Below are 26,291 nucleotides of genomic sequence, written 5' to 3'. Positions count from 1 at the left end.
GAGGGTACCTTGAAAACTCGTATGCCCATGGAAACTAATTTCCAACATGTCAAAGAACAAATACCCTTGCCTCTGCTTTATTAGAATTTCTGAAGCCACATGAGACCGTCCTTACACTTGCTCAAGTTCACACTGCCCTGCTGTCTGTAACCCTCAAAGCTGTGAGCAGTGGAATTCTAGGGAACCCAGGATCCAGTGGTTTCCCATGTCCTATTTCCCATGTTCATATTTCAAAGAAATTTTGATTCACATGTTAGCAGAAATCCAGGACACAGGAACCAGGAAACTTCATTTTTCATTACTGAGGATTTTCTTGAATTTTATTATCAAATATTTAATATAAAAGCAATGAACAAGAGTGAGAAAACACAGTAGTTAAAAACACAGACTCTGGAGCCAAACAATTTCAACTGTATGCTTTACTAAATGTGTCCCTTGGGTAAGTTACTCAACATCTCTGCTTCTATCTATCGTCCTGTAAAACTGGGATAACAACAAAGCCTACTTTACAGAGCTATAGGAATTGAACAAACAAGTTAATATTTTTAAAAATATTTAAAAAGCCAAGCACATGGTGAGTGTTTATGTATTTGTAAAACAAAAACTAAACTAAAAAAAAATAATTAATTACTTAACTAGGTTAATTTCTCCATGGATCTAAGAGGTCTTTATTCAAACACATTTTTTAGATGTTACAATAGATGTTTATAAACAATTGTACCCTTACATTGTTCATTCTGTTATCTATATTTCCAGTGTCCACAATTATAATTTATATTGATTGCCTAAAAGAATTATAAACTAAATGCCCAACAATTCATTGATAAGTACCAATGGACACACTAGATTATTAACTATCACTTTGTTTCAAAACTCAGTCTCATATTTCTAGGCAACAGCATTTCTATCTTCTATCCTTAGTGATCTCCTTTACTAATCTTTTCTAAAGAGGTTAACCTTGATCAACAGTAAATACCCCACTCAATACTGCACTAGTTTTTTTTTCTTAAATTCAGATTTAGTATTCCACATTCTATCCCTTAAACAGCACCTAACCCCTCCCCTGGTAACAGCAAAACCTGTTTCTTTAATTATGCACAAAATGTTAACATAAAGCTTGCCATCTAATAGCCAGGCAGTGTCTCTCCAGCCAAAACACTCTTCATGGCACAAGACATTCCCCCATAAAAATGTACACTGATCTACCAATAAGAGCTCTTGATGGAATGACTCATTCCCCAATCATGTTCCTCAAATATGGACTCCTTGTGGATCATACAAGAAGCTTCGGAGCTGTCTCTATAATTCCCTGACACTGAATAGGGGCTACATAACTGCCAAAAGGTTTTCCCCAGTCTTTTCACTAATGCCACTCATAAGGTTTCTTCTAAAAAGAGATTTCCTGTTGTATAATAAAGACAGTCTTACTGAATTTTTGATGAAAAACTTCCCTCTCGGTAATACTTGTAGGCTTTTTTCTCCCACTTTTGTATGTTTTCATTGTATGTGGTCAAACACAATAAAAGAAAAGTCTCTGACCAATTCAGTTACAGTTTCTCTTCACTATGATTTCTCTGATGTTGAAGTAAGGCTGAATGACCACTAAAGGCTCTTCCACACTGATTGCATATAAAGCGTTTCTCTCCACTATGCATTCTCTGATGGATAATTAGGGAAGAATTCTTACAAAAAGCTTTTTCACAGTGATTACATTTGTAAGGTTTCTCTCCAGTATGGTTTCTCAAGTGTACAATAAGGGAAGAACTCTCATTAAATGCCTTCCCACATTCATTACACCTGTATGGTTTCTCTCCAGTATGAGTTCTCCGGTGTGCAATAAGGTGAGAGCTACAATTAAAGGATCTTTCACATTGATTACATTTATAGGGTTTCTCACCAGTATGAATTCTCCGATGGGCAACAAGGTGACAGCTCTGACTGAAGGACTTTCCACATTTATTGCATTCATAGGGTTTTTCTCCAGTATGAGTCCTTTGATGCCTCACAAGATGAGCCATCTGGCTACAGGATTTTCCACATTTATTACATTCATAGGGTTTAATTCCAGAATGAATAATTTCATGTTTAGTAAGGGCTGAGCGTTCTCTGAAAGCTTTGCCACATTCTTGACAGTTATAGGGTTTCTCTCCTGTATGAGTTCTCTGGTGAGCAATAAGATGGGAACTCCAACTGAAGGACTTTCCACACTCAGTACATTTATATGGTTTCGCTCCAGAGTGAGTTCGTTCATGTTTACTAAGGGCTGAATAATCCCTAAAAGCCTTTTCACATTCATCACACTTAAAGGGTTTCTCTCCAGTATGCATTCGCATATGGGCAATAAGATGGGAACTCCAGCTAAAAGACTTCCCACATTCAGTACACTCAAAAGGTTTCTCTCCAGTATGAGTTCTCTGATGTCCAATAAGATGAGAGTTCCAGTTGAAAGATTTCCCACATTCATTACATACATAAGGTTTTTCTCCTGTATGAATTCTTGTGTGGACAATAAGATGAGAATTCCAACTGAAGGCTTTCCCACATTTGTTACATTCATAGGGCTTTATTCCAGTGTGAGTCCGTTCATGTTTAGTAAGAGCTGAACGGTTCCTAAAAACTTTTCCGCATTTATCACATTCATAGGGTTTCTCTCCAGTATGAGTTTTCTTATGCTGAATAAGGTAAGAGCTCCAAATAAAAGATGCGCCACATTTGTTATATTCATAGGGCTTCTCTGCCGTGTAAGTGCTTGTATGTTGAGCAAGTAGTGAGTCATACCCAAACACTTTCTCCCAGTCATTGTATTTATATGCTTTTTCTACACTACCAATTTTCTGATGTTCCATGAAAGATGAGAAGTAAAAGATATTCTCATATTCTTTATAGTCATACTGGTTTCCTCCAATTTGACGCCTTGAATGTTCATTAAGTGATGGGCTCTGGTTAAAGATTTGGTGGCATTCCTTATATTCATAGAGTTTTTCTCCTGTATGTATTCCTTTATGATCACCAAAATGTATAATCTGATTTAAAGATTTCACAGCGTCAGTATATTTGAACAGATTATCACCAGTTTGCATTCCTGCAGAGTAAACAGGCTGAAGAGACTGACAGAAAGCTTTGCCATAATCATTATTTTCACAGGTAAACTTATCTGCATACATTATAGCTGAATTACATCTCCAACCTTCAAGATGTGCATCAGGTTTATAGAAATGCTCTAATTGAGAAACTCTCTGAGATGGAACCAAGTTTAAGCTTTGGTTGTACTCTGTGCCAAGTTCACAGACTTCAGAACTTCGTTGAGAAAGTACTTGTTTTCGCATGAAGACCACTTGTCTCATACCTGTACTCTGATTCATGTGATACATTTCTAATTGGTCTTTACATCCCAAAACTCCTAGCCTGGAGAGCCAAGGATCATTCCATATATATCTTTCTAATGCCATGCCATTGGATTGTTCTTCTGCGAAAATATTCTGTGCTGGAACCAATGTTTTGCTTTCAATATTTCTCATCCACTCTGAAACAGAAGCAAGAGAAGCTGTGAATGCATAAAGACCTCAGGATTCACTGAAGAGATTAATTATTCATACTATAGAAAAGGCTACAGTATATTTCATTTTCACATATAGACATGAAAGCCAGAGAAATATCATAATAGAGAATAATGAAAAGTAAACAATTGGTAACTACAAAAGAAAGCACACAGTCACACTAATAAAACTGCTGAGGAGTAGTTTCACATGAAAAGGAACATTTACAGGAAAAAGTAAACTCTGCGGGACTGAGCTACTCAAGCCATGCACATTACCAAACTGGCTTACTTTATGGCTCAGCCTTAGCCAACTCCTGAGAATTTGAAGCAATGAAATGTCATCAATGTTATTACAGTTTTTCATGCTCAGAAACTTGAAGCAAACTGTACCAATTTCTCTAGACAGCTTAGAACTAATGTAATTTCTAGTGAAGATGTGCTTTCTTTCTAGGGCATATGATGTATGAGGAATCTCAGTCATGGTACTACTGCCTATATGACCAACTTCAAATAAGCACACTGAATACTGGACTAAACTCACCTAAGGTTCCTACTACACAATGTCACAGAACATTACAATTTCTTGCTAGAAATTTACAACGTCATTGTGAAAATACCAGCAGAAACTTATATTTGGCTTCCTCTGGACTCTATAATATTGCTTTCTATTCTTCTTACTGTAATAAACCATAATCTTGATGGTAGTGAATTTCAAATCTTGTAAGTCATCTTAGTGAATCAATGCAGCCCTGGATACCCCAGACAAAAGGACAGTAAAGGAAGGGAGGGGAGGAGGGGGGATAGAGGGAGGGAGGGAAGGAGGGAGGGAAGAAGGGAAGAAGGGAGGGAAGGAGGGAGGGGGAAAGAAGGGAGAGAGGGAGAGAAGGAGGGAGGAAGGGCTTAATAAATAAGTATTCAGACCTTTGGCAAATAAAATTTAATTCAGTAAATGAAGTTATAATTTACCTCTGCATTATAATGTCTTTCTGCTTTCCATCTCAGTATTAGAAGGAGGTTATGAGAAAGTATCAACAAAAGATTTTAAGCCAGGATATTATTTATAATAAACTACTACTACAATATGTGTTGTTCCAAAATCCAGTCAAGATTTAAACACATAAGATTTAGCAGCTCGAAGGGAAATCGTATCATAGTTTAAAGAATACCCTAGAGAAGCAATTCCTGTGATCACTATGGAATCATTTTTATAGCAGTGACAAAAGAAATAAACTAGTAAAACAACACAGTGAGTTGAAGTTTGAACATCTGTATTTAAATACTAGCTCTACCACTAATCATAAGAGAACTTTTGTGATGGCTTAATGCCTGTTTCTGAATCCAGCAAAATGCCTGCGTGTGTGTGTGTGTGTGTGTGTGTGTGTGTGTGTGTGTGTGATCAGCAACGTGTCATCATGAGTGGGTTATCAGTCCAATAATCAAGAGAATCTGTTTTGGTTCATATTACTATTATAATGAATTATCACATAATTAGTGAATTACATAATACAGTTCTATTACCTTATAGTTCTAGAAGTCAGCAACCCAGAACAACCATTATTTTATCTGTCTAGGGTTCTCTGAAGACTCATAAGAAAGGCTTGTCTTTGATTTGCCAAATAGGGGAGCACATAGTCCTAACAATTTCTGGCAGGAAATTGAGATAGATCATAGAGTGAGATCAACAATACAATAAACAAAATGATAAAAAGGAAAAACTGAGCAACAACATGCTCACAGAGGCTTTAAGAGTGACTACTCTTTTGGTTGTGAGCCTAGCCTTTAATGACAGTCATCTCAGAGACAACTTCCTGAACAGGACACCAACAGTGCAGATACTAAGATCAACACTTAATAAATGGAATCTCATAAAACTGGAAAATTTCTGTAAGGCAAAGGACACCATCAAAAGGACAAAACAACAGCTCACAGAATGGGAAAAGATCTTCACCAACCCCACATCTGACAGAGGGTTAATTTCCAAAATATATAGGGAACTCAATAAACTCGACACCAACAAACCAAATAATCTAACTTTTAAAATGGGATACAGATCTAAATAGAGAATTCTCAACAGAAGAATCTCAAATGATTGACAAACCTTTAAGGATATGTTCAACATTCTTGGCGATCAGGCAAATGCAAATCAAAATGACTCTGAGACTCCATCTTACAATTGAATAGCTAAGACCAAAAACACAAGTAACAGTTCATGCTGGAGAGGATGTGGGGCAAGAGGAACCTCCTCCATTGCTAGTGGGAGTGCAAACTTGTATAGCCAAGTGATACCACACACAGCAAAATTACATTTTTAATAACATATCTTTATCTGATTTTAAAGATAAAACAGCACTAAAAAGATGACTCAGTGATACCTGCTACCATACCTGACAGCCTGAAAAATTCATAGGATAGAAGGAAAAATTGATCCTGCAAATCATCTTCTGACCTCCATACAGGCACCCACCTACTCCTGCCTACCCACAGCCACATACATACAAACCATTTAAGCTTTAAAAATTCTAACAACTGGAAATACAGAAAAATAAAACATCATTAATTGCAAATGTGTGCTGGTAACATAAAATGCATAAATGTGTAAAAGAGGCCAAACTATACAAAAGTAAAGTTTCTGAATACTAACAAGATAAAACTGGTATTAATCCAGATAAGATTATTACATAGATGCTAATTGTAATTACCAGCACAACCACTAAGACAGTAATAACAACAGCAAAAACTATAGTGAATATGAATCTGAAATAGATTGCATAGGCATATATGGTAGGGTTTAGAGGGAAGAGAGGGAAGGGGAATGGTGTAAAATAAAATAGCAAATTCATAGTGGGGGAATATGAATGCAGCAAAAAAAAAGCCATAATAAAAAAGGAAAAAGGAGTAAAAAATCATCTTGTATTGGGAAACAATAGTAATGTAAGTAAAGAACAGTGAGTATATATAAAATTTCAACTTACACATTTTATGGAGCTTTGACTTTTTTGAATCACGTGAATATACTGCCTATACTCAAAAACTATTTTGTCTGTTGTTTTTGTAAGTGCCTGAAGGCATAGACTACAATTTGGAAATGTAAAAAGTAAATGTTTCAGTAGATAAATAAATGAAAACTTAGAGAAGGTACAGCAAATATGAACAGCAAGCACAGAGCAGACAGAAAGGGAGGCGAACTCGGCACACAACAGCAACCTCATGAGACAGGCTCTGCTCTCAATCCACAGTAGATGGAAAGGAAATAGAAGGAGGAAGAAGAAAGCTCCGTAGATGGGATGCTAACTGTATCAGGAAATAACCCCTCTACCCTTAGCCCATTTATCAAAAAGGAGACCTTTGAGAAGTTCCTCATTCAATGCCAAGGCTTCACCTACCTGGACAAGTACTTTGAGGATATGCTTGCTCCACTGACCAAGGATCTTCTCCTTGTTCCAACAGGGAGATGACTTCAGGCTTAGCAATCTGATTCCCTACAGACAGAAGAAAGACATGAAACTTTGGTGACAAAGCTTTGGAGTTGCCAAAGAACTCTACCTTGCCTCTTCCTCCTGCAACTCCTCACTTAAGAGGAATAAGCACATCCTTCTTTCTTTGTATTCTGTAAGTATTAGGAATTTCATCCCTGAATCTCAAAGTTCAAGACCATTTCAGCCCTTCAGAGATACACCATACTACTTTCAAAGAATAGCCGAAGACATTGCAGAGGAAATAGCTTTATTTATTTAGGTAGTTTCTGCCTTACCCACAGAAAGTAGGTGTCCATAGGTCTCCAGCATCACGTCACGGTATAGGGTCCTCTGAACAAGGTCTAGCTTCCCCCATTCTTCTTGGGTGAAGGCCACAGCCACATCCTTGAAAGTCACTGGTTCCTGAAAGAGCATATATGACTCTTCTCAGCCTGTGGCAAACCTTTCCAAATTTTCTAGGGATAGAATGAGGCTGACAAACTTTGAGGAGAAGAGACAAGATATTAAAACCTTACTAGATGCTATCAAGATTCTAGCGAGATATGGTGACTAACTTCAAACCCAGCACTCACGAGGCAGAGGCAGAAGCATCTCTTTGAGTCCAAGACCAGCCTGGTCTACATAGTGAGTTATAGGGCAGCCTGTGCTATGTAGAGAGAACTTATCAAAAAAAAAACTAAGTAGAAGATTCTACTTGATTTGTGTCAAGTTTAACTGAGTACTACCCAGGGCCCTGCATTTGGGATATGCTTGGGATATACCAGTTTCTGCTGCAGAAACCACAGCAAAAATGTGTTCATCAAAAACTTCAAAAAGCTCCAACATAGAAGGAAACATGCACACACATCACAAATTAAAGTATCAAGAGCCAAAAGAGAAACCTCAAGACAATAAAAGACATAGAGAATCTTCAATATATTCCCCAGTTTATTTATTTATTAGAAACCAATTCTGATAACAATGGCCATTGTGAACAGGAATCCCACCTTGACAACACTCTATTCTCACAGACAGAGGCCGTCTGTGGGCCATAGAGTTTGTGTTAGAAGAATCTTTGCTCCACTATATAGATCTGACCACCCTGATTACAGGAGAAAGTTTGTATTCACTGGTCACGTCCATCAAAGGGCTGGAGTAAAGGGTACGCAAGATGGCCCAGAGCAACCTGGGTGGAGGGAACTGGTTACAGGAGTAAAGAAAAAATAGTTGAATTAGAAAAAAGTCCAAACTGGCTGGCAAAGTGGCGTCCACCTATAATCCCAGTTTCTTTTCAGGGACTGAAGAGGATGAGTTGAGTTCCCAGGTTCAATATGAGCCTGGGCAACACAGTATAAAGATATAGAAACCAGCCATGGAACAGGCCTATAATCCAGGAACTCAGAGCACCAAGGAGAAAGGATCACAGTTTGGAGCCTGGCTGGGTTACCCAGTAAGAACTTGTTTCTAAGCAAACAAAAGCACAAAATCCAATGGGGAAAAGAAAAACAGAACCTAGAAAACCAGAGAAGATGAACACAATGTTAACCTAAGTCTGAGTTTTGCAATTATTATACCTTTTATACTCCTTCTAAGAAATCAATGGGAGACTCCAGTGTCTGGGAACATGGGAGGCTATCTCTGCAGGGCAGTGTGTATGAGTGGTGGATCACAAACCTCATATCCTCTTCTCACTCCTCAGCCCCAACAGCCTATCTACAGGGGCCAAATCCCTAACTGGAATGTGGGTTCCTGGTTACCTCTACCATCGATACACAACCAACCCCAAGACAACTCCAAGACAAACCTATGTGTATCCTGCACCAGATCCACTCTCCCGACCTTTACAGCTCCTGGCTTCTCTGATCTAGATACAGCTGTCCTCACAGTCCTCCTCTGTGTCTGTTTATCACCTCTTACAAACAACTTGTCACCTCTGATCTGAGCTAGCCCTTGCTGCCTACTCTGCAATATACTGACTTTTTTATTCTGCCCGACAGAAATGCACTCATTCTACCTTCATAAAATGATTCACTTAAGACAAAAACTAGTTTCTGTTGCAAAGACTGCCTTATCCTTCAAAACTCGACTCCTGTCTGATTCTGTCGCAAAGATTTCCTTATAACTCCCAAACCCAACTCCTACAGACACCCTGACACTCTCACTGCTGCTGATCTATACTGAAGAATCTGAGGACAATGACACACACTGGTGAATCTTTTCAGCAAGTTCTCCTCAAGATCCCTGCTGCTCTGAGACTAGGAAGCCTGGATGTGATTTCCGCCTCCACCTTCCCAACACAAAGCACCTAAAGTGCTGACTGTACCATACCCCTTCCCAGAAACCCTCCCATCCTTGGTGACAAGGTCAATTCCCTACTGTTCTTGCTTCATATCTTCCCAGATCTGTTGCCTTCAAATTTCCTGCAAACTGACAGAGAGGCATAAAAATCTAAGCACAGTGAACTTTCACAGGGCAGTCATGAAAGGGGTAAGCTGAGAGGCTCTCCAGCCCGTGTCTGTCTCATACTACCTAACCCATGTGGAGTAATAGCAGGGGCCACATGGTGACCACTGCTGTTTGACAAAATTCCAGCATTTCTACATTGCAGATGACAACTCTCCATCATCTTTTAACTTTTATTTTAAAATATTCTCATTATGTGTTACTAGAGTTCCATTATGCCTGTTCCTTTGAGGAATTTTGTGGGAGGTTTAAAGAATGAAAATGTAAACAATGGCAGTCTCTTTAAAGAAGATAATTCTTAGGGGAAAAAAATCCCTGCCACCATGAAACCACATAGTATGAAGACTCTGCACACAGGTACCCCCACTATGCCCTCCTAATTATACAAGGAACAGGAAATTAGAGATTCACTCACTAGACACAATTGACCTCCACAATCCAGATCCAGAGCCTGAGGTCATTAAAGGTAAAAGTTTAGTTAGTAAATATAGAGAAATCAGAATGGTAGCGTACAATGGGGAAAGAGTCTGACATCAGGACCTTCCCTTTTGGGGAACAAATAAGTAAAGGCCTATACAGTAAGATTAAGACACAAAGGAACACTATTAGGAAACACCTCAGTGCTTATACTGCATCATACCCCTTGAGGAATGAAAATTGCTCTTAAATTGTAGTGGGGTGTCTAGTCCCCAAAAGTCCTTTTCCCAAGGTCAGACATTTGGATACAGGCCTCCATTCCCTCAGGGGCTTGAGAAAAGTTCCAGTTTGCAAAAAGGAGTCTTCTCCTTATCTCTGGTGGGAGGAACTTGTGGCCCTTCCCTTGATGTAAGAGGGGTCCTGGTGAAGCTATTGAACCTTTGAGAACAATATTTAGATTCTTACTGAACTTCTTACTTTTGTCTCAGGAAAAATGTTTTAATGAAGTTAATGGCCACTTCCTGTCCTTGAATCCATTGAACACACTTTCAATCTTACCTGTGGCTAAACTATTGAGCATAAAAGGTGTAGTCCCCTGATTCACCGGCAGGATCACATCTATACCCACTCCAACCTCCCCAACCTCCACCCCGGCCAACTCCACATCTTCTCTTTGGGACTTGAATCCCACTAAAACTGTTCTCCAGAAGGGTGGGAGTAGGAACATCTTTCAAAATAGCTTCAACATGATTAACGAAGTCAACACCCACACCCTAGCAACTGATAAACCTGTAGGCTGCCACAAATTCACATCCTACCCTTTTAAATATGTTCAAACGTGAACAGAAGACAGTCTAATAATCAGACACAAGACAAATAAAATTATTAGAGGGTTTCACAAACCCTGATAATAAACAGTGGCCACTGGTGACAACTATCAATAACCACAGAGTCTCGGGTGACAGAAGACTGAGAGATGTGTAATAACGGTATCAGTATGACAACACCTTACAGCTGACAATCCACCCTGTTATCTGAAAAAATATGCCCACTAATGTAAAGAAGGAGGTAGGGGCTAGAGAGAAAGCTCAATTGGTAAAGGGCTTGTCATATAAGCATGAGGACCTACAGTCAATTCCCAGCACCACCGTAAAAAGCAGACTTTGTAACCCTAGCAGTGGGGAGACAGAGACAGGCAGATCCCTGGAGCTAATTGGCCAGCCAGCCTAACCTATCAGCATATCCCAGACAGTGAAAGAACCTGTCTCAAAAATAAAGTTTGTTTTACCCTTAGCAAAGAAAGCTACACAGCTTCGGAACGGCTAGTCTAATTGTTCATTAGAATATATAGAGTTAGGGAATGGTCAAGTGCTTGTTTAAATAGTGTGTGATGTTTTTGTAAGGTCATTACAATGAAGCAATTTTTATTTAAAAATCAACAACAAAACAAACACAGTGGAGTTGGTGAAATGACTCAGCAAGTAAAGGCTTTTACCACCAAGCCTATAAGCTGTGTTCCTATGGCCCTTGGGGTGGAGGCAAAGAACCAGCTCCCAAAAGCTGTCTACATACACTCCCAAAATGAAGGACAAAACACCACTCAAGAATTCTGCACTCTTGTCACATGAATCTGTTAGGCCTCTAGTCCAACTACCTGTCTCCAGGGGGTTGAGGAGATGACACTTAATTGACATCACAAACGCTCAATCAGGAAAGGAAGAAGCCAGGGAAATCTGGTCTCTTCAGGTAAAAAGTACAAGCGATGTGAGTGCCTGGTTTTGACCCTGATTTTACCAACTATAAGACTGTGATGTGGTGGAAAGAAGTGAGGAAAAATGAAATGGGAGCTGAGCATTAGGTAACTTTTGCTGGGTGTGCTGTGAGGTAAAGGTACTGTTAGCTATATTTAAATCAACACCCAAAATTACAGGTAAAAATCATACAATTCTGGGATTTGTTTTTAAAATGTTCTAGCTTTATGAACAAGTCAAAGGCAGCAACTGAAAGCTGGATGCTGCTGAAGGTGATGGGCATGAGTGTATACGGAAAGCAGAGTAAGAGCAGAAGGATGTCCACATCCTAACCCTCAAAATCCATTACCTAACAATAGAAGGACTTACATATGTAACTAAGGTAAAGATGCTGTGACAAGAGTAGCCTGTATTGCCTGGGTGGATCCAGTATAATCAGAAGGTCATATATGTGAAGAAGGAAGAAGTAGGAAGACCAAAAATGAAATGATGGAAGCAGAAGTGGGAATTAAGAAAGGAGAAGGGTAAAGATGCTCCTTGGTGATAGAGTGCTTGCCTACCATGCCCAAAGTTCGAGACCAAATTCCCAGTTCTGCCTTCACTGTCCAAGAAAAGAAGGATTCAAGTCAAACAGTGAGACAAAATTTCTCCTGGAACATCCATGAAGAACACAGCCCTGCATCCTAGATGCTCGGTGCTGTCAGTGTCTTGCTTGGTTTGCAGAGTTTGCTTTTAGTCTTTTTCAAACAGATCTATGTAGCTCAGGCTGGCCTCAAACTCAATCCTTTAACTCAGTATGTAACTGATGCTCCCAAGTGCTGAGGTTACAGGCATGTGGTAGTACTCCCAAATATGTAGGCCCTTTTCAGACTTCTAAGCTCAAAACAAGGGTATAAAATTGTTGTGAGGGCCTAAGCTTCTATTAATCTGCTGCAGCAGCAACAGAAAGGTAATTCTCAGTTTATGTTCTATTTTTTCTACTTAAAGATCTTTTTGTTGTTTTATTTTGTTCATTTGTTTGTTTTAATTAGGGGGCTGAAGAAGTGACTCAGTGATTATAAGCATTTGCCGTATTTCCAGATGCATCTCCACCCGATTTCAAAGCTGTACTACAGAGCTGTAGTAAGAAACACTGCATGGTGTTGGCATAAAACAAACACCTTGATAAATGGAATTGAATTAAAGACCCAGACATAAAACTACACACCTACACACACCTAATTTTTATAAAGAAGTAAGAAATACACAATGGAAGAAAGCATCTACAACAAATGGTGCTGGTCTAACTGGATGGCATGTAGAAAAATGCAAATAGGTCCATATCTATCACCCTGCACAAAACTCAAGTACAAGTGGATGGAAGACCTCACCATGAATCCAGATACCTGAACCTGATAGAAGAGAAAGCAGGGAAGGATTTTGAGCTCATTGGCACAGGAGGCAGCTTCCTGCACAGAACACTGATAGCACAGGCATTAAGATCAAGAATTAATAACCAGAACTTCATCAAACTGGAAAGCTTCTGGAAGGCAAAGAGTACCATCAATAGGGCAAAATGGCAGCCCACAGAGGAGGAAAAGATTTTCGCCAACTCCAGCAAAGGGCTTAGCCTGGTGGTTGTGATGCATGCCTTTAAACCCAGCACTTGGGAGGCAAAGGCAGGCAGTCTCTGTGAGTTCGGGGTCAGCTTGGTCTACAAGAGCTAGTTCCAGAACAGGCTCCAAAACTACAGAGAAACCCTGACTCAGAGGGGGAGGGAGAAAAGAAAAAAAAAAAAACAGAGGGCTAATCTCCAAAATATATAAAGAACTCAAGAAACTAGACATTACAATACCAAATAATCCAATTGAAAAGTGGGATGCAGCTCTAAACAGAGAATTCTCAAAAGAGGAAACTCAAATGGTTGAGAATCACTTATAGAACTGTTTGACATCCTTAGCCCTCAGGAAAATCCAAATTAAAATGACTCTGAGATTCCATCTTATATCAGTCAGAATAGCGAAGATCAAAAACACAAGCAACAGCTCATGCTGAAGAGGATGTGGAGAAAAGGGAACAGTTCTTCACTACTGGTGGGAGTACAAACTTGTACAGTCACTTTGGAAATCAGTATGGCAGTTTCTCAGAAAACTGAGAATTGATCTACCTCAAGACCCAGTTATACTACACTTGAGCATATACTCAAAGGATGTTCCAACCTATCACAAGGACACTTGCTCAATTTTATGTTCATAGCAGTTTTATTCATAAGACCCAGAAACTGAAAACAACCTAGATATCCCTCAACAAAAGAATGGATAAAGAAAATGTGGTACATTTACACAATGGTATATTACTCGGCTGTTAAAAACAATGACATCGGTCAAGGGACATTTAGGTTGTTTCCAGGTTCTGGCTATGACAAACAATGCTGCTATGAACATAGTTGAGCACATGTCTTTGTGGAACGATTTAGCATCCTTTGGATATATGCCCAAATGTGGTATTGCTGGGTCTTGAAGAAGGTTGTTTCCTAATTTTCTGAGAAACCACCACACTGACAACCAAAGGGTCTGTACCAGTTTGCATTCCCACCAGCAATGCAGAAGTGTTCCGTTTTCCCCACAACCTCTCCAGAATAAGTTGTCATCAGTGTTTTTGATCTTGGCCATTCTTAGAGGTGTAATATGGAATCTCAAAGTTGTTTTGATTTGCATTTCTCTGATGGCTAAGGATGTTGAACATTTCCTTAAGTGTCTTTCAGCCATTTTAGATTTCTCTGTTGAAAGTTCTCTGTTTAGGTCTGTACTTCATTTTTTTTTAAATTGGATTATTTGTTCTTTTGATGACCAATTTCTTAAGTTCCTTGTACATTTTGGAGATCAGCCTTCTGTCTGATGTGGGGTTAGTGAATATCTTTTCCCATTCTGTAGGCTGTCAGTTTGTCTTGTTGACTGTGTCCTTTGCTTTTTAAATGCCCCTCAATCAAAGTAATGGATAAGGAAAACGTGGTACATTTACACAATGGAGCACTACACAGCAGAAGAAAACAATGATATCTTGAGATTTGCAGGCAAATGGATGGATCTAGAAAACATCATACTGAGTGAGGTAACTCAGACCCTGAAAGACGAATATCATATGCTGTCAGTCATAAGTAGTTTTTAGACATAAAGCAAAGAAAAACAAGCCGACAGTTCACAATCCCAGAAAACTTAGACAATAATGAGGACCCTAAGAGAAACATACGTGGATCTAGTTTACATGGGAAGTAGAAAAAGGCAAGATCTCCTGAGTAAATTGGGAGCATGGGGACCATGGAGGAGAGTAGAAGGGGAGGGGAGGAGAGAGGAAGAGAGGGAAACAGAGAAAAAGATTAAATAAATAAATAAAACAATGGCATCATGAAATTTGCAGGCAATGACTGAAAATAAAAAATAAAAAAAAATCATTCTGAGTGAGGTAACCCAGACCCAGAAAGACAAACATGATATATGCTCACCTAAAAGTAGATATTAACTGTAAAGTAAAAGATAATCATGCTATAGTCCAAAACCCAGAGAGGCTACGTAACAAGGAGGGCTTAAGGGGGGAATGCAAGGACCTCCCTGGACAAGAGAAATAGAATAGATTTTCAGGTTGGACTGGGGTTGGGTAGGGTTGGAAATAGAAGGAATCAGATCTGGGGGAGAAAATAGTGGGAGAAACAACTGGAATTGAGGGACATCTCAGAGGCAAGATGGAAACCTAGTGCAATGAAAAAGCCATGGAATCTATGAGAACAAATCTAGCAGCCTCCGAGTAATAGGGGACACGGAGCCATCTTCTGTAATCAGGAAGGCCTCAAATAGGACTGGGACGCCAAGTCAAGCACAAAACCTTTAACCTACAGTGTGTCCTACCTGCAGTGTTCCGGGATTGGAGCCTAGTAGGACCCTCATCAAAAAGACCAGAGAGTGAAGCTAATCTAATGGACTCTAGACCAACAGCTAGGGAGCCTGCAAGGGACTGACCTAGGCCCTCTGCATAGGGCTGACAGTTGGGTAGCTTAGTTTGCTTTTGGGACTTCGAGCAGTGGGACCAGGATCTGTCCCTGGTGCACAAACTGGCTTTTTGGAATCCATAACCTATGGTGGGATGCCTCGCTCAGCCTTGATGCAGACGGGAAGAGCTTGGACTTGGTCCCGCCTCAACTTGATGTGCCATGTTGACTCCCAAGGGAGGCCTTATCCTTTCTGAGGTGTGGGATGGGTGAGATAGAGAGGAGGTGGGGAGAGGGAATGGGAGAGGAAGAGGGAGGGGAAACTGTGGTTGGCATGTGAGATAAATTTAAAATTTTTTTAATTAAAAAGATCAGAGAGACTTCATCTCTGATGGGAACAGATGCAGAGTCCCTCAGCCAAACATTACGCAGAGCTCAGGACGTCCTGCAAAGGAGGGAAAGGAAAGATCTGAGGAACAGAGAGGTCAGGGATACCACGAAAATAGGTCCCACAGAATCAACTGACTTGAGATTCATGGGGGTTAGCAGAGATCAGGGAACCTGCAGGGCTCTGGCCTAAGTCCTCTCTCTGTATATATGCTATCGCTGAGGAACTTGGAGTTCTTGTGGAATTCCTAATAATGGGAGAGCAGGCTGTCTCTCACTCTTTTGCCTACTTGTGTGACCCTTCTGCTCCTGGTGGGTTACGTCATCCAACCTTGATGTGACTGTATGTGTCTTTCTTATGGTAGTTTGGTATGCTGTATCTGGTGAATGTGCCTGGAGACCTGTTCTTTTCAGAGGGGAGGCAGAGGGGGTGGGTCTGGGGAAGAGGGGAGGGAAGACTGTGGGGGATGAAGGGAGAAGAAACTGGGATATAATATATGAGAGAAGACTTAAAAAAAATAAATAAAGCTGGGCAATGGTGGTGCACGCCTTTAATCCCAGCACTCGGGAGGCAGAGGCAGGCAGATCTCTGTAAGTTTAAGGCCAGCCTGGTTTACAGAGCTAGTTCCATGACAGCCCTATTACAGAGAAACTCTGTCTCGGAAAAAATAAATAAATAAAATACAATTAAATACATAAATATGGCCAAGCTATGAAAAAAAAAGAGCACTTGCTGCTCTTTCAGAGGTCTCTGGTTCAGCACGCACATGGAGGATTACAACTGTGCTTTTCTTCTTCTAAAGAATTCAATGCCCTCTTCTGCCCTGAGGATATTAGATACACATGTGTTGCATGCACATCTATGCAGGCAAAACACCTATAACACATAAAGTATTTTTCAGTTAAAGGAAATATCCCATCCTATGAAAAGAATAGACCATAAGCACCATGAACTTCCCACATTCCAGTCACAATGCTAACCAAGCAAAGGATCAGGCCTCCCTATCCTACACCCCCACCCCCACACAGTGTGCAGCATTGCAATGGGGCAGGAGCCACCTGCAGGAGGACCACAGTAGTGGCTCTTTCCTCTCAGCTTAAATGATACAGCAAAGGTAGGCAAGAAATCAGTCTAGGAAGAGCTGGGGCATAAGCTTGTGCTCAGGACAACATGACCAGTCACTCGAGCCTGTAGATAGTGCTACCAGCAGCAGTCACTTAGATACATGCGTAAAACTCCCACAGGCCCTCTAAGCTCAAGAGTGTGGGAGGTTCTCAGACTGACTAATGAGCTGAGACATCTTCAACCTAGCAAAGAAGGTGGGAAGGCCTGTCACTTTGCATTAAGGAAACTGAAGGCAAAACTAAGTAACTGATCCTAGCCCACAGGCCCATGGAACCCATGGGATTGGCAGAAAAGCAGGAATCAGAGAAGGTGGATTGGGGGAGCAATCAGGAGGCAAAAGTGTGGGGCAGTAGCCCAGCAAGACTCAAGCAGTCCCGCAGATCTTTCTAGGTGACAACAGATAGGAGGCAGAAACATCTGCCATACAGGGAAAGACAACAGGGTGAACAAGGGGCACAAATCCAGACAGCCAATTGAGTCAGCTTTCAAGCACCTGCAAGACCTCTTCCCAGGCTCCCAGCCTGGAGTGACTGTAATACAGAGCAGAACAGGATGCTTCAGGATAGGCTAGTTTAGAAAAGAATTCATGGGCTGTGAAGAAAAGACGGGCCAGAAATGAGTGAATACAAAGAGTTCAGTGGGGGCAGAGATTCCTGGGCTCCCAACTCTACAAAAAACATAACCCATAGGAAGAAAATCTGGCAGTTAGTTTATCTAAGAAACCCAATATTCAGTAGAAGACCTCAGAAAGAATATAAAGACTAGAACCACCTTTTAAAAAAATACAGGGTATCTTAAAAGATGCAAAGCCATTAGCCATGAACAAAGACATATATTTGACAAAATATCAGTAATCATTTTAATTGGCAAGAGATAAGACAAACAGAAGATAACTCATATTATCATATATATGATTATCCGTATATACTCAGAACCCAGAATGTATTAGAGAAGGAGGTCGCTAGAAGTCTGGGAGTTAAGAAGAATGAGGCAAAAGGATGGAAATAGATAGTAAAAAATACCAGCCTCACAAGCAATCGAATACATCCAAACTAAAGTAATGCAATGTACCTTTCCGACCTCGCGATCATCATCATCATCATAATAATAATAATAACTTGATGCTGAATGTTATCAAAGATTCGAGAAAATGGGTATATTTCTCCCAGAATGGATACTGAGCAGTGCCTTCAGCCTTTGGAGACCAGCATGGTGACACTAACATCAGAAAAATAGAACCTAAATCCCAAGACCCAGTGAAGTTCTGCTTCTAGATTCATACACAAGAAAGCAGTTACACATGTACACGAAGTGAGGTAACAGGAGAAGTAGCACAGTTTAGGCTGAAATGGCAAGGACGACAGCTGTGGAGAGCTTGGGAGCCCATCCATAAATAAATTAGACTGTAATTTGCTGATGTAGTACTTGGCAGTACAGAAAAAAAAAACAAACCTGACCTGTTTACCAATGAGAACAGACCTCAAAATTTATCAAAGTAGGCTTTTTAAAAACTACAGGTAGGGCTGAAGAGAAGGTTTAGGGGTTAATAGCACTCGTTGCTGTTGCACAGGGCCTGGTTTCAACTCCCAGCTTCCACATGGCAGCTCACAACCAGTAATTTGTCTTAGGGGATCTGCCGCCCTCCTCTGGCCTCCATAGACATTGTATGCACTTGGAGCACAGACAAGCATGCAGGTAGAAAACACCCATACACATAAAATGAAGGTTTTTTTAAAACTCTTTCAAAGGTACTTGTAGAATTGTTTTAAAAAAAGAGACTATATTGCCTACACATTCTACATATAGAAATGAACTGTGTATACAAGGAATCTACCCACGCTCAGTCGCTCTGACAGACTGAGGACTACATAAAGATTGGAAATAGAGCAGATATGATAAAACAACTATTGGGTTTTGTTTGGGAAGGGTTTTTGTTTTGGTTTGGTTTTAGTTTGTTTTTTTGTTTGATCCTTGAGAAAGGATCTATATATCCCTGGCTAACCTGAAGTTCAATACACAAACCAGGTAGGCTTTGAACACAGAGATCTGTCTCTGCCTCTCTAGTGCTGTTATTTAAGGCACATGCCACCACACCCGGCTTTAGTAGCTGTTTATTCAGAGATGGTGTTTTTATGCATCTTTACTCTTTTCTGTAATTACAGAACTTGCCAAAAAAAAAAAAATCCAGAATTAAAAAATTAATTAAATGTCAAACTAGGCCTGTAAAGACTGTGAGCCCTCCTGGTGAATAGACCGTGTTGGGGTCACAAAATCACAGGAGGGATCACCTCAGGGTTAAGTGAGAAGACAGACATAAACAGACATCTTTAGGACTGCAAATGAAAAGCCCAGAAGCGTCTGAAAGTGGTACTAGATGGTAGTAGGCAGTTTCTATGGAGATGGAGCCCTCACCATCAAGAGCAGGGAGGAAATGTAGGATTCAGCAGTAGCTGAGGCACTGGAGTGAGACTGAAGGACACAATGTTCACAGGCCCAGCTTGTCTTATGGTGGAATGACTTGCAGGTGTCTCACTCAAACCCTTAAAAACATTCTTGCACATAGTACTTCGAATTTTAAAGCACTTCCTAGGGTGTTTACACACCCACCATATTTAAACCATGGACCTAAGGTTGATAAACTAGGTTTTAGCTGTCTGCCTATACAGGTTAATATCTGAACTTCTCAAGTTTGCTCCTTCATGGAAACTGTGGCATTCACAATGTTTTCTAAATGACCTTTGGTTGTTTACATTTTGTTCGGGGCTATTTTATATTTTTAATGTATTATTATTGTGTGTGTGTCATGGCACAGTTGCGGATTGCTGGGCAGCAAGCACTCCACCGGTTGAGAAATCTCACCAGTCTTCCACTTGTTGTTGGTTTTTAGGGACTAATTTTTTTTTTTTAATTTATGAATGTGTGTCTGTGTGACTATATGTCACTGTGTGTCAATGCCCCCAAATCCACAGCAGGTTATCACATCCTCTGGCGTTGAAGTCACGCGTGGTGGTGAACCACCTGTCATGGACGCTGGGAAACAAACTCAGGTTCTCTGAAAGGCAGGAAGTGCTCTGTAGGCAGAGCCAGCACTCCAGTGCCAACCTTTTTTTTCTTTTTTAAGACAGGGCCTCAAACTCACAGTTCTCCTGCCTTAGCCTCCAAAGTGCTGGGATTATAGGCATGCCCTACCATCCCTGGCTATTTTTAGCATTTTAACACAAGCTCTTTGAAAAAAAAAAACAAAAAACCACAGTCACCCTTCACCCGTGATGATTATACATGATTAGCACATACCACTCATTTGCCATGTCATGCAGAAACTCTCAGTGGATCAGTATAGAGAGCATTTCCATATTTAGACAGGTTCTCAGGTTATTTTTAAGCAAACTGGAATATTATGGTATTATCACTAATATTATTTCCCCTATTCCTTGAAAGAACAGTATTTAGGATCTGGCTGGATGAAATTTTACTGATATATTTCCAAGAATGAATTCAGCTGAGAGATGGCAGCTTTTAATGTTTCCACCAGGTGAATATTTATTTCAATAATTATTTAACTTGGAAAGACCCATATGGAGACAGCAGGTACACTACCTTCCTCAAGATCCTTAATTAAGAAGGCATAGCTGGCCGTAGTAATGATAATGAATGCCTTTAATCCCAGCACTTGGGAGGCAGAGAGAAGGGATCTCTTATGAGTTCAAAATCAGCCAGGTTTACATAGGCAAGTTCCAGGCTAACCAGGACTACACAGTGAGACCTGATCTCAAAAAGCAAAAACAATTCAAAATTCAAGTCCAAGTTTCCAACAAGGAAAATTCCAAAGCCGTGATTTGGGAAGGGGGCCAGGAACATGTTCTCAGAAATCACAACTCTTCAGACATTACAAGGTGTTGTTATTTCAATTGTTTTATTTTTCTCAGCAGTAACTCGTCATTTTCAGAAACTCTCACAGAAGTTAACCATCGAGTACAGTGCAGTGATTAACCAGGCTTCTTCACAGCATTTGATTATCACTAACTCTGTTCCCCTGACACTGACCCAGGACCCATCTAGTCTTCCTAGACTATCTTCACTGCTGGTGATTTTGTTATAGGATCTGAAAATGATGTTCGCATTGTGACAGCAGTGAGCCTTGGCCACCAAGTCTGATGCCAGATAACCATCACCCTGCATCACTCCATTCGGGCCCTTCTGCTTCTCGGGGACAGCGGCACTGCCATGTGGTGACAGCACACATTCAATGCAGCTCACCTGTCAGCTTTGAAACTGTAGGAGGTTTTATTATTTTCTTTTTAATTTGAGGAAAGGCATGAAGTTAATAGAGACATTATTTTAGAACATTTTATATCTTAGTAGCTCATATTTGCTCACTGCTACAGTATTTTAACTTACACATACAAGGCTGAAATATTGAAACAATTTTTTCCTACCTTTCATAGTAGGGGGTAAATAGATAAATGCAAATTTAATTAATTTTTTAAAAATAAATTTCTAAAAGTTATTATTTAGAAACATCAAGAATTAAGAAACTAAAACAAGAAAAAAACAACTGTGCCTGAAGCATGAAAAGAAACTCTAGGGCACTCTGGAATACACACTGACCCATAGAGGCCAGCTATGCCATTAGCACTAAAACACACATGTGCTGTTCTACCATGAGGATCAATGTTTGGACCCCAGCACCCATACTGCGCAGCTCAGAATGGGCAAATCCACAGAGTTCGAGAACTGATTAGTGGTTGTCAGGGCCTGGCAGTAGGGAGAAAGGGAGAGACTTCTAATAGATACGAGATTTCCTCTTGTGGTGACAAGCATGCTCCAGCATTAGAGGTGGGAAGCACCATTCTGTGACTATATTAAAAACCAATAAATGTGTAACTTTTTAAGTATGTAGACCAACTTTCTAGTATGTAGATATTATCTCAATAGTTATTAAATTTTTAAAAGGGAAAAAAAAGACAAGTGGTTGCTTCCGATGAAGGCCTAAGCAAGAAAGGAAGCAGTGACAGACACTAAGCCACACCAGCACTGCTGTCCTCCTGTCCTCTCTGAGGAGCTCCCCAGTGCACTCCTGGTCCCAAAGCCCCTGCAAAGACCCCCTTGTGTCTCTCTGATCTTAACTCTTCTCTCCAGCTCCCAGGCCCTCATCAGACTGAAGCCTCTGACAGCCGCCTCTCACAGGCTCTCCACTCCACAAACCTTTCCAGTCACATTCTGGCTCACAGTGCCTACCTGCATCCAGGAATTGCTACCTGGTTGACTCCTTGACCTATTCTCTTGCTGTTGTCTCTTAAGAAACCACATCAACTACAGTGGCCAAGGAAAACCTGGATCCTCATCCTCTGGGAACACATTGACCTTGTGAGAAAAAGCAGAAGTTTTATCTCACCTGGATTTGGGCTACTGGGAGCCCAGCTGCCCTTTCTTCCTCCTCGGAGTTTCCCTCTATGTGCCATGCTGAATCCTGAGGGCACAGAGCTAGGAAAGAAAAAAGAAGTCATGGAGGCACCTCCTCCTGTCAGAAGTTCATGTACTCTATGGAAATGAGGAAGGCTAGGTCCTGCCCCTGCTCCTACCATCCCACATAAGGAAGAAGGATACTTCCTCACCCCACAGATGAAGGAAATGGGACTTCGAGAAGGTGAGACCATGTGACTCCTCACTGACCTATGCTATGAGGAACCATCTCTGAGAAGCACTTTTCACAACCTTTCTGGGTCTGAGCCCCAAGTATCTCGACATTAATTGTCATGTTATCTGTCCTAGAGATGTCATCTTTTCTGATTCCTCTTTATTCTAACTCTGTAGAGTGAGAGCTGGACTACCAGCTCTAATCCCAGCTAAGGCAGATCACAGAAGCAAGAGGATATTACATGGCAGACAGCACAGTTGAGGATACAGGTTGTTGACTCACCCCAGGAAGCAGAAGAGTCAGCAGTTGCCATCCCCCAAGACTGGTCCATGAGGGCACCTGCAGAGCAGCCTCAGGTTAGGACTGTGACAAAAACCCAGGGGACTGTAGGTAACATAAGAAAAAATGAGCATGGCAGAGCCCTATACAGAGTCCAAGGGTGTAGGTGGAGTTTCTGTGTCTCAGCAGCAGTTCCTGAATAACCATTCAGAGATTGTTTATTAATTATAAATGCTCGGCCAATAGCTTATGATTGTTTAGCTAGTTCTTATAACTTAATTTAATCCATTTCTATCAATTTTTGTGCTGCCCCAAAGCTCATTTACCTCGGATACATACTTCTCATCCTGCTCACTCTGAGTCTCATGGTCTCTTCTGACTTCCAAGGATCTGCCCTTCTTCCTCCCAAGGTCCTGTCTGGCTGTCCCACCTATATGTCCTGCCTAGCTACCAGCCAGTCAGTTCTTTTACTAAACCAATCAAAAGACACCTTAGCAAAGGCACATCTTCACAGCATACAAAAAGATTATTTTGTAACACAAGGGCATATGACAAAGCCAACATAACCTGGATTTGCACAGGAAATGCTCCTATGGAATATGATTTAACAACAAGGCTATTAGAAACAGAATCCTTTAAATGGCTGAATAAGTATCTGATAAGATGCAACAATACTTATTTCTTATGTTCATAGAATACTGCTGTGGGACAATGGTCTTGTACCCTATAAGGATTTGTCACATGTATTGGTTTAATAAAATGCTGATTGGTCAGTAGCCAGGCAGGAAGTATAGGTGGAGAGACCAGAACAGGAGAATTTTGGGAAGAGGAAAGGCTCAGTATGCAGACACAGAGGAAGCAAGATGAAACTGCCTCACTGAGAAAAGGTACCAAGCCACGTGGCTAACACAGACAAGAATTATGGGACAATATAGGCTGTAAGAGCTAATAAGAAGCCTGAGCTAATAGGCCAACCAGTTTATAATTAGTGTAGACTTCTCTGTGTTTCTTTGGGATTGAATGGCTGCAGGATGGGCAGGACAGAAACGTCAATCAACAGGATGACCTTGATGTCTAAAACAATCACATAGCACTATTAACATGGTTTTTAAAAAACAAATCAATGTTACATACATGAAATGCAAGAATAAAAGTGAAAAATACAGGAGAAGTAAAAAAACGTTTTGATTGTGTATATTGTATGACTGTCATCTAAAGAGTCCCATAAATTATTGGAATATCTCATCAAGGCCCTTTTCAGAAGCTGAGCATCAACTATACAAAATTTATGTTGTCTTTTATGGATAAATCTCCCCTTAACCACTCATCAGTTCTAATTTTGTACTAAGATAACTAGGCCTTCTATTATCTCCCAAAGCCAGCAATCCCTGACCTAGAGTGACAATAGGTCACTTCCTGTAGGAAAGATACAGAAAAATGAAGATTTGGACTCACCCCAGGAGGGCCACAGGTTGATGGCTGCCATCCCTGAGAATTAATCAACCAGGGTCCTGCCCAGCACTGCAATTACCAACCTAAAGACAAAGTGAAAAAAGACAAAATTGGTCCTTTCTCACAAAAGAGCTAGCAAGAACAAAGAGACCCATCCACAAAAGACCCCTGAGAAGCACCATTTTTTAAAAACTAAAATTTACACTTCAAACATAACAAAGTAGAGTTAGAGAGATGAGCCTGCACGATGATCTGAGTTCCACATGGTAAATACATACGTCTGGTACAGTGAGCAGAAAGCAAGTAATCCGGCACTGGAAGGCAGAGACAGGAGGGTGGCTGGGGATTTCTGACCAGTCAGTAGAGTGGAATCAGAAAGGCCCGGGGTCAGTAGGACATCCTGTCTCAAAAGCCACGATAGACTCCCAACACCAACCTCACAGTCAACACAGACACACACAAGAAAAAGAAAAATGACAAAACTGTGGGGCAAAATGAACACAATGGGGTGGGGTTGGGGCGGGGTCGACCAATCCTGGTTAAGGGTGAAAATGTGTATGTCACTCATTACAAGAGACCCATTCCACTTAATGATGAAACAAAGAATGCTGTAAACCTGCACATAATGTTCATACATTAATGCTCTAAAGCTGAAGGAAGGGGGAAACGGAGTGACTCCTAAATGTGTACCAGAAGGATCTAGGGGGCTGGGGAGTAATGAAAAGTTCTGGAATGGGGGAGGGTGTTACAGTTGCACACTGTATATACAACAAATCCAATGAATCGCTTTATTACTGTATTTCACGTATATAACATTGATCTGTTTTTTTTAAACGATGTTAACAGTGCTATGTGATTGTTTTACCCTTAAGTTTTCATCGCCATAGACATCATGGTGGTATCTTACGTACATGTTAAAGTCAAACGACAACAACTAAAAACCACCTGCAAGACCTTCCAGACTCAAGACTATTGGTCCCTTCCTGGGGCCGTGTCACAGACAAAAGTCCAAGCTCCACAAATGCACGGATGCCGAGTCTTGTTTGAGACCAGTAATCTCTCGGAGAAATGCTTGGCACTGACTAAGAGCAAGCTTACAGAGATTCAGATACCCCGGGATTTGAGCCAAAACTCAAAGCAAGCAAGTTTCAAGAATCCCACAAACACACTCCGAAAACTCAAGGCAAGCAAGTTGCAAGAATCCTGCACGCGCACCCACACAACACACCACAAGCACCTCCGTGTCGTTTTAAATTGAAAAGAACTCGGGCCCTTCCTAAGTCAGGTTTGACGCCCTTCATGCATCCTTGCTTGGCAGGGAAGGGATGAGAGCCTACTGGACACTATCTCGGTTCCTAGCCTAAACAAGCGGGTCGCTCCAGGCGCTGCTTTCAGAGAGCCGCTCGCCTTACCTGGCTCGCAGCCACCGGCCCCGATCCTGCGCTGCAGCGTCGCTGGCTCGGGGTTGCTGCCCTGGGCGTCCGGTTTGTCCTGCACCGAGACAACGTTCCAGGCCTAGCCTACATGCCCCCACCCCGCCCCTCGGGCTGGCCTTTCCCAGCCCTAAGAAACGCGGCGCCCAGACCCGGAGCCGGAGGGACGAGGGCAACCGGGCACTAAATTAGCAAAGAAAGAGAAGACGCTCGACGCACCCCAGTACTGAAGTAGCCCGCCCGCAGGCGCCGCTTCTCCGTGATCGTTCCCAAAACCCGCCAGTCTCTCAGCAACAACAATATCTGCACCCTTGCAGTCCAAGATAAGGCCTTACGTCGGCCGTGGACAATGGCGGCCGCACCCCCTGGAGTCGACTAGGGCGCAACGCGA

The 26,291-nt window shown here is 41.2% G+C and overlaps 1 protein-coding gene across 2 annotated transcripts; it reads right to left on the bottom strand.

Annotated features, from left to right (window-relative positions):
• Positions 1-291: 291 nt before the first annotated feature.
• Znf606 (zinc finger protein 606) lies at positions 292-26,291 on the bottom strand. 2 transcript variants are annotated; one of them, XM_087909094.1, is made up of 8 exons: positions 26,120-26,291; positions 25,880-25,958; positions 24,471-24,550; positions 23,019-23,075; positions 22,494-22,582; positions 7,290-7,416; positions 6,922-7,017; positions 292-3,523 (listed from the first exon to the last, which is right to left on the bottom strand). In XM_087909094.1, exons 3-8 carry the CDS (start codon positions 24,499-24,501, stop codon positions 1,548-1,550), a joined length of 2,376 nt encoding a protein of 791 aa, XP_087765220.1. In that variant the 5' UTR covers positions 24,502-24,550; positions 25,880-25,958; positions 26,120-26,291; the 3' UTR covers positions 292-1,547. The 2 variants fall into 2 exon arrangements, with proteins under 2 accessions (XP_087765220.1, XP_087765214.1); XM_087909088.1 differs by lacking the exon at positions 25,880-25,958.

This window comes from Myodes glareolus, chromosome 1 (assembly GCF_982192425.1).
Source record: "Myodes glareolus chromosome 1, mMyoGla1.1, whole genome shotgun sequence".
NCBI lineage: Eukaryota > Metazoa > Chordata > Mammalia > Rodentia > Cricetidae > Myodes > Myodes glareolus.
Note: the sequence above shows the minus strand (reverse complement) of the source record. Positions and strands in the feature narration are given on the sequence as shown.

What these genes read in the sequence shown, in the direction of transcription:
- Znf606 (XM_087909094.1), bottom strand. Translation starts at nt 24,501, where the DNA reads ATGGCAGCCATCAACCTGTGGCCCTCCTGGG. An exon ending in CAACCTGTGGCCCTCCTGGG is followed by an intron (nt 23,076 to 24,470) that starts GTGAGTCCAAAT and finishes GCTGCTCTGCAG; the next exon opens with GTGCCCTCATGGACCAGTCT. An exon ending in TGACTCTTCTGCTTCCTGGG is followed by an intron (nt 22,583 to 23,018) that starts GTGAGTCAACAA and finishes TTTCTTTCCTAG; the next exon opens with CTCTGTGCCCTCAGGATTCA.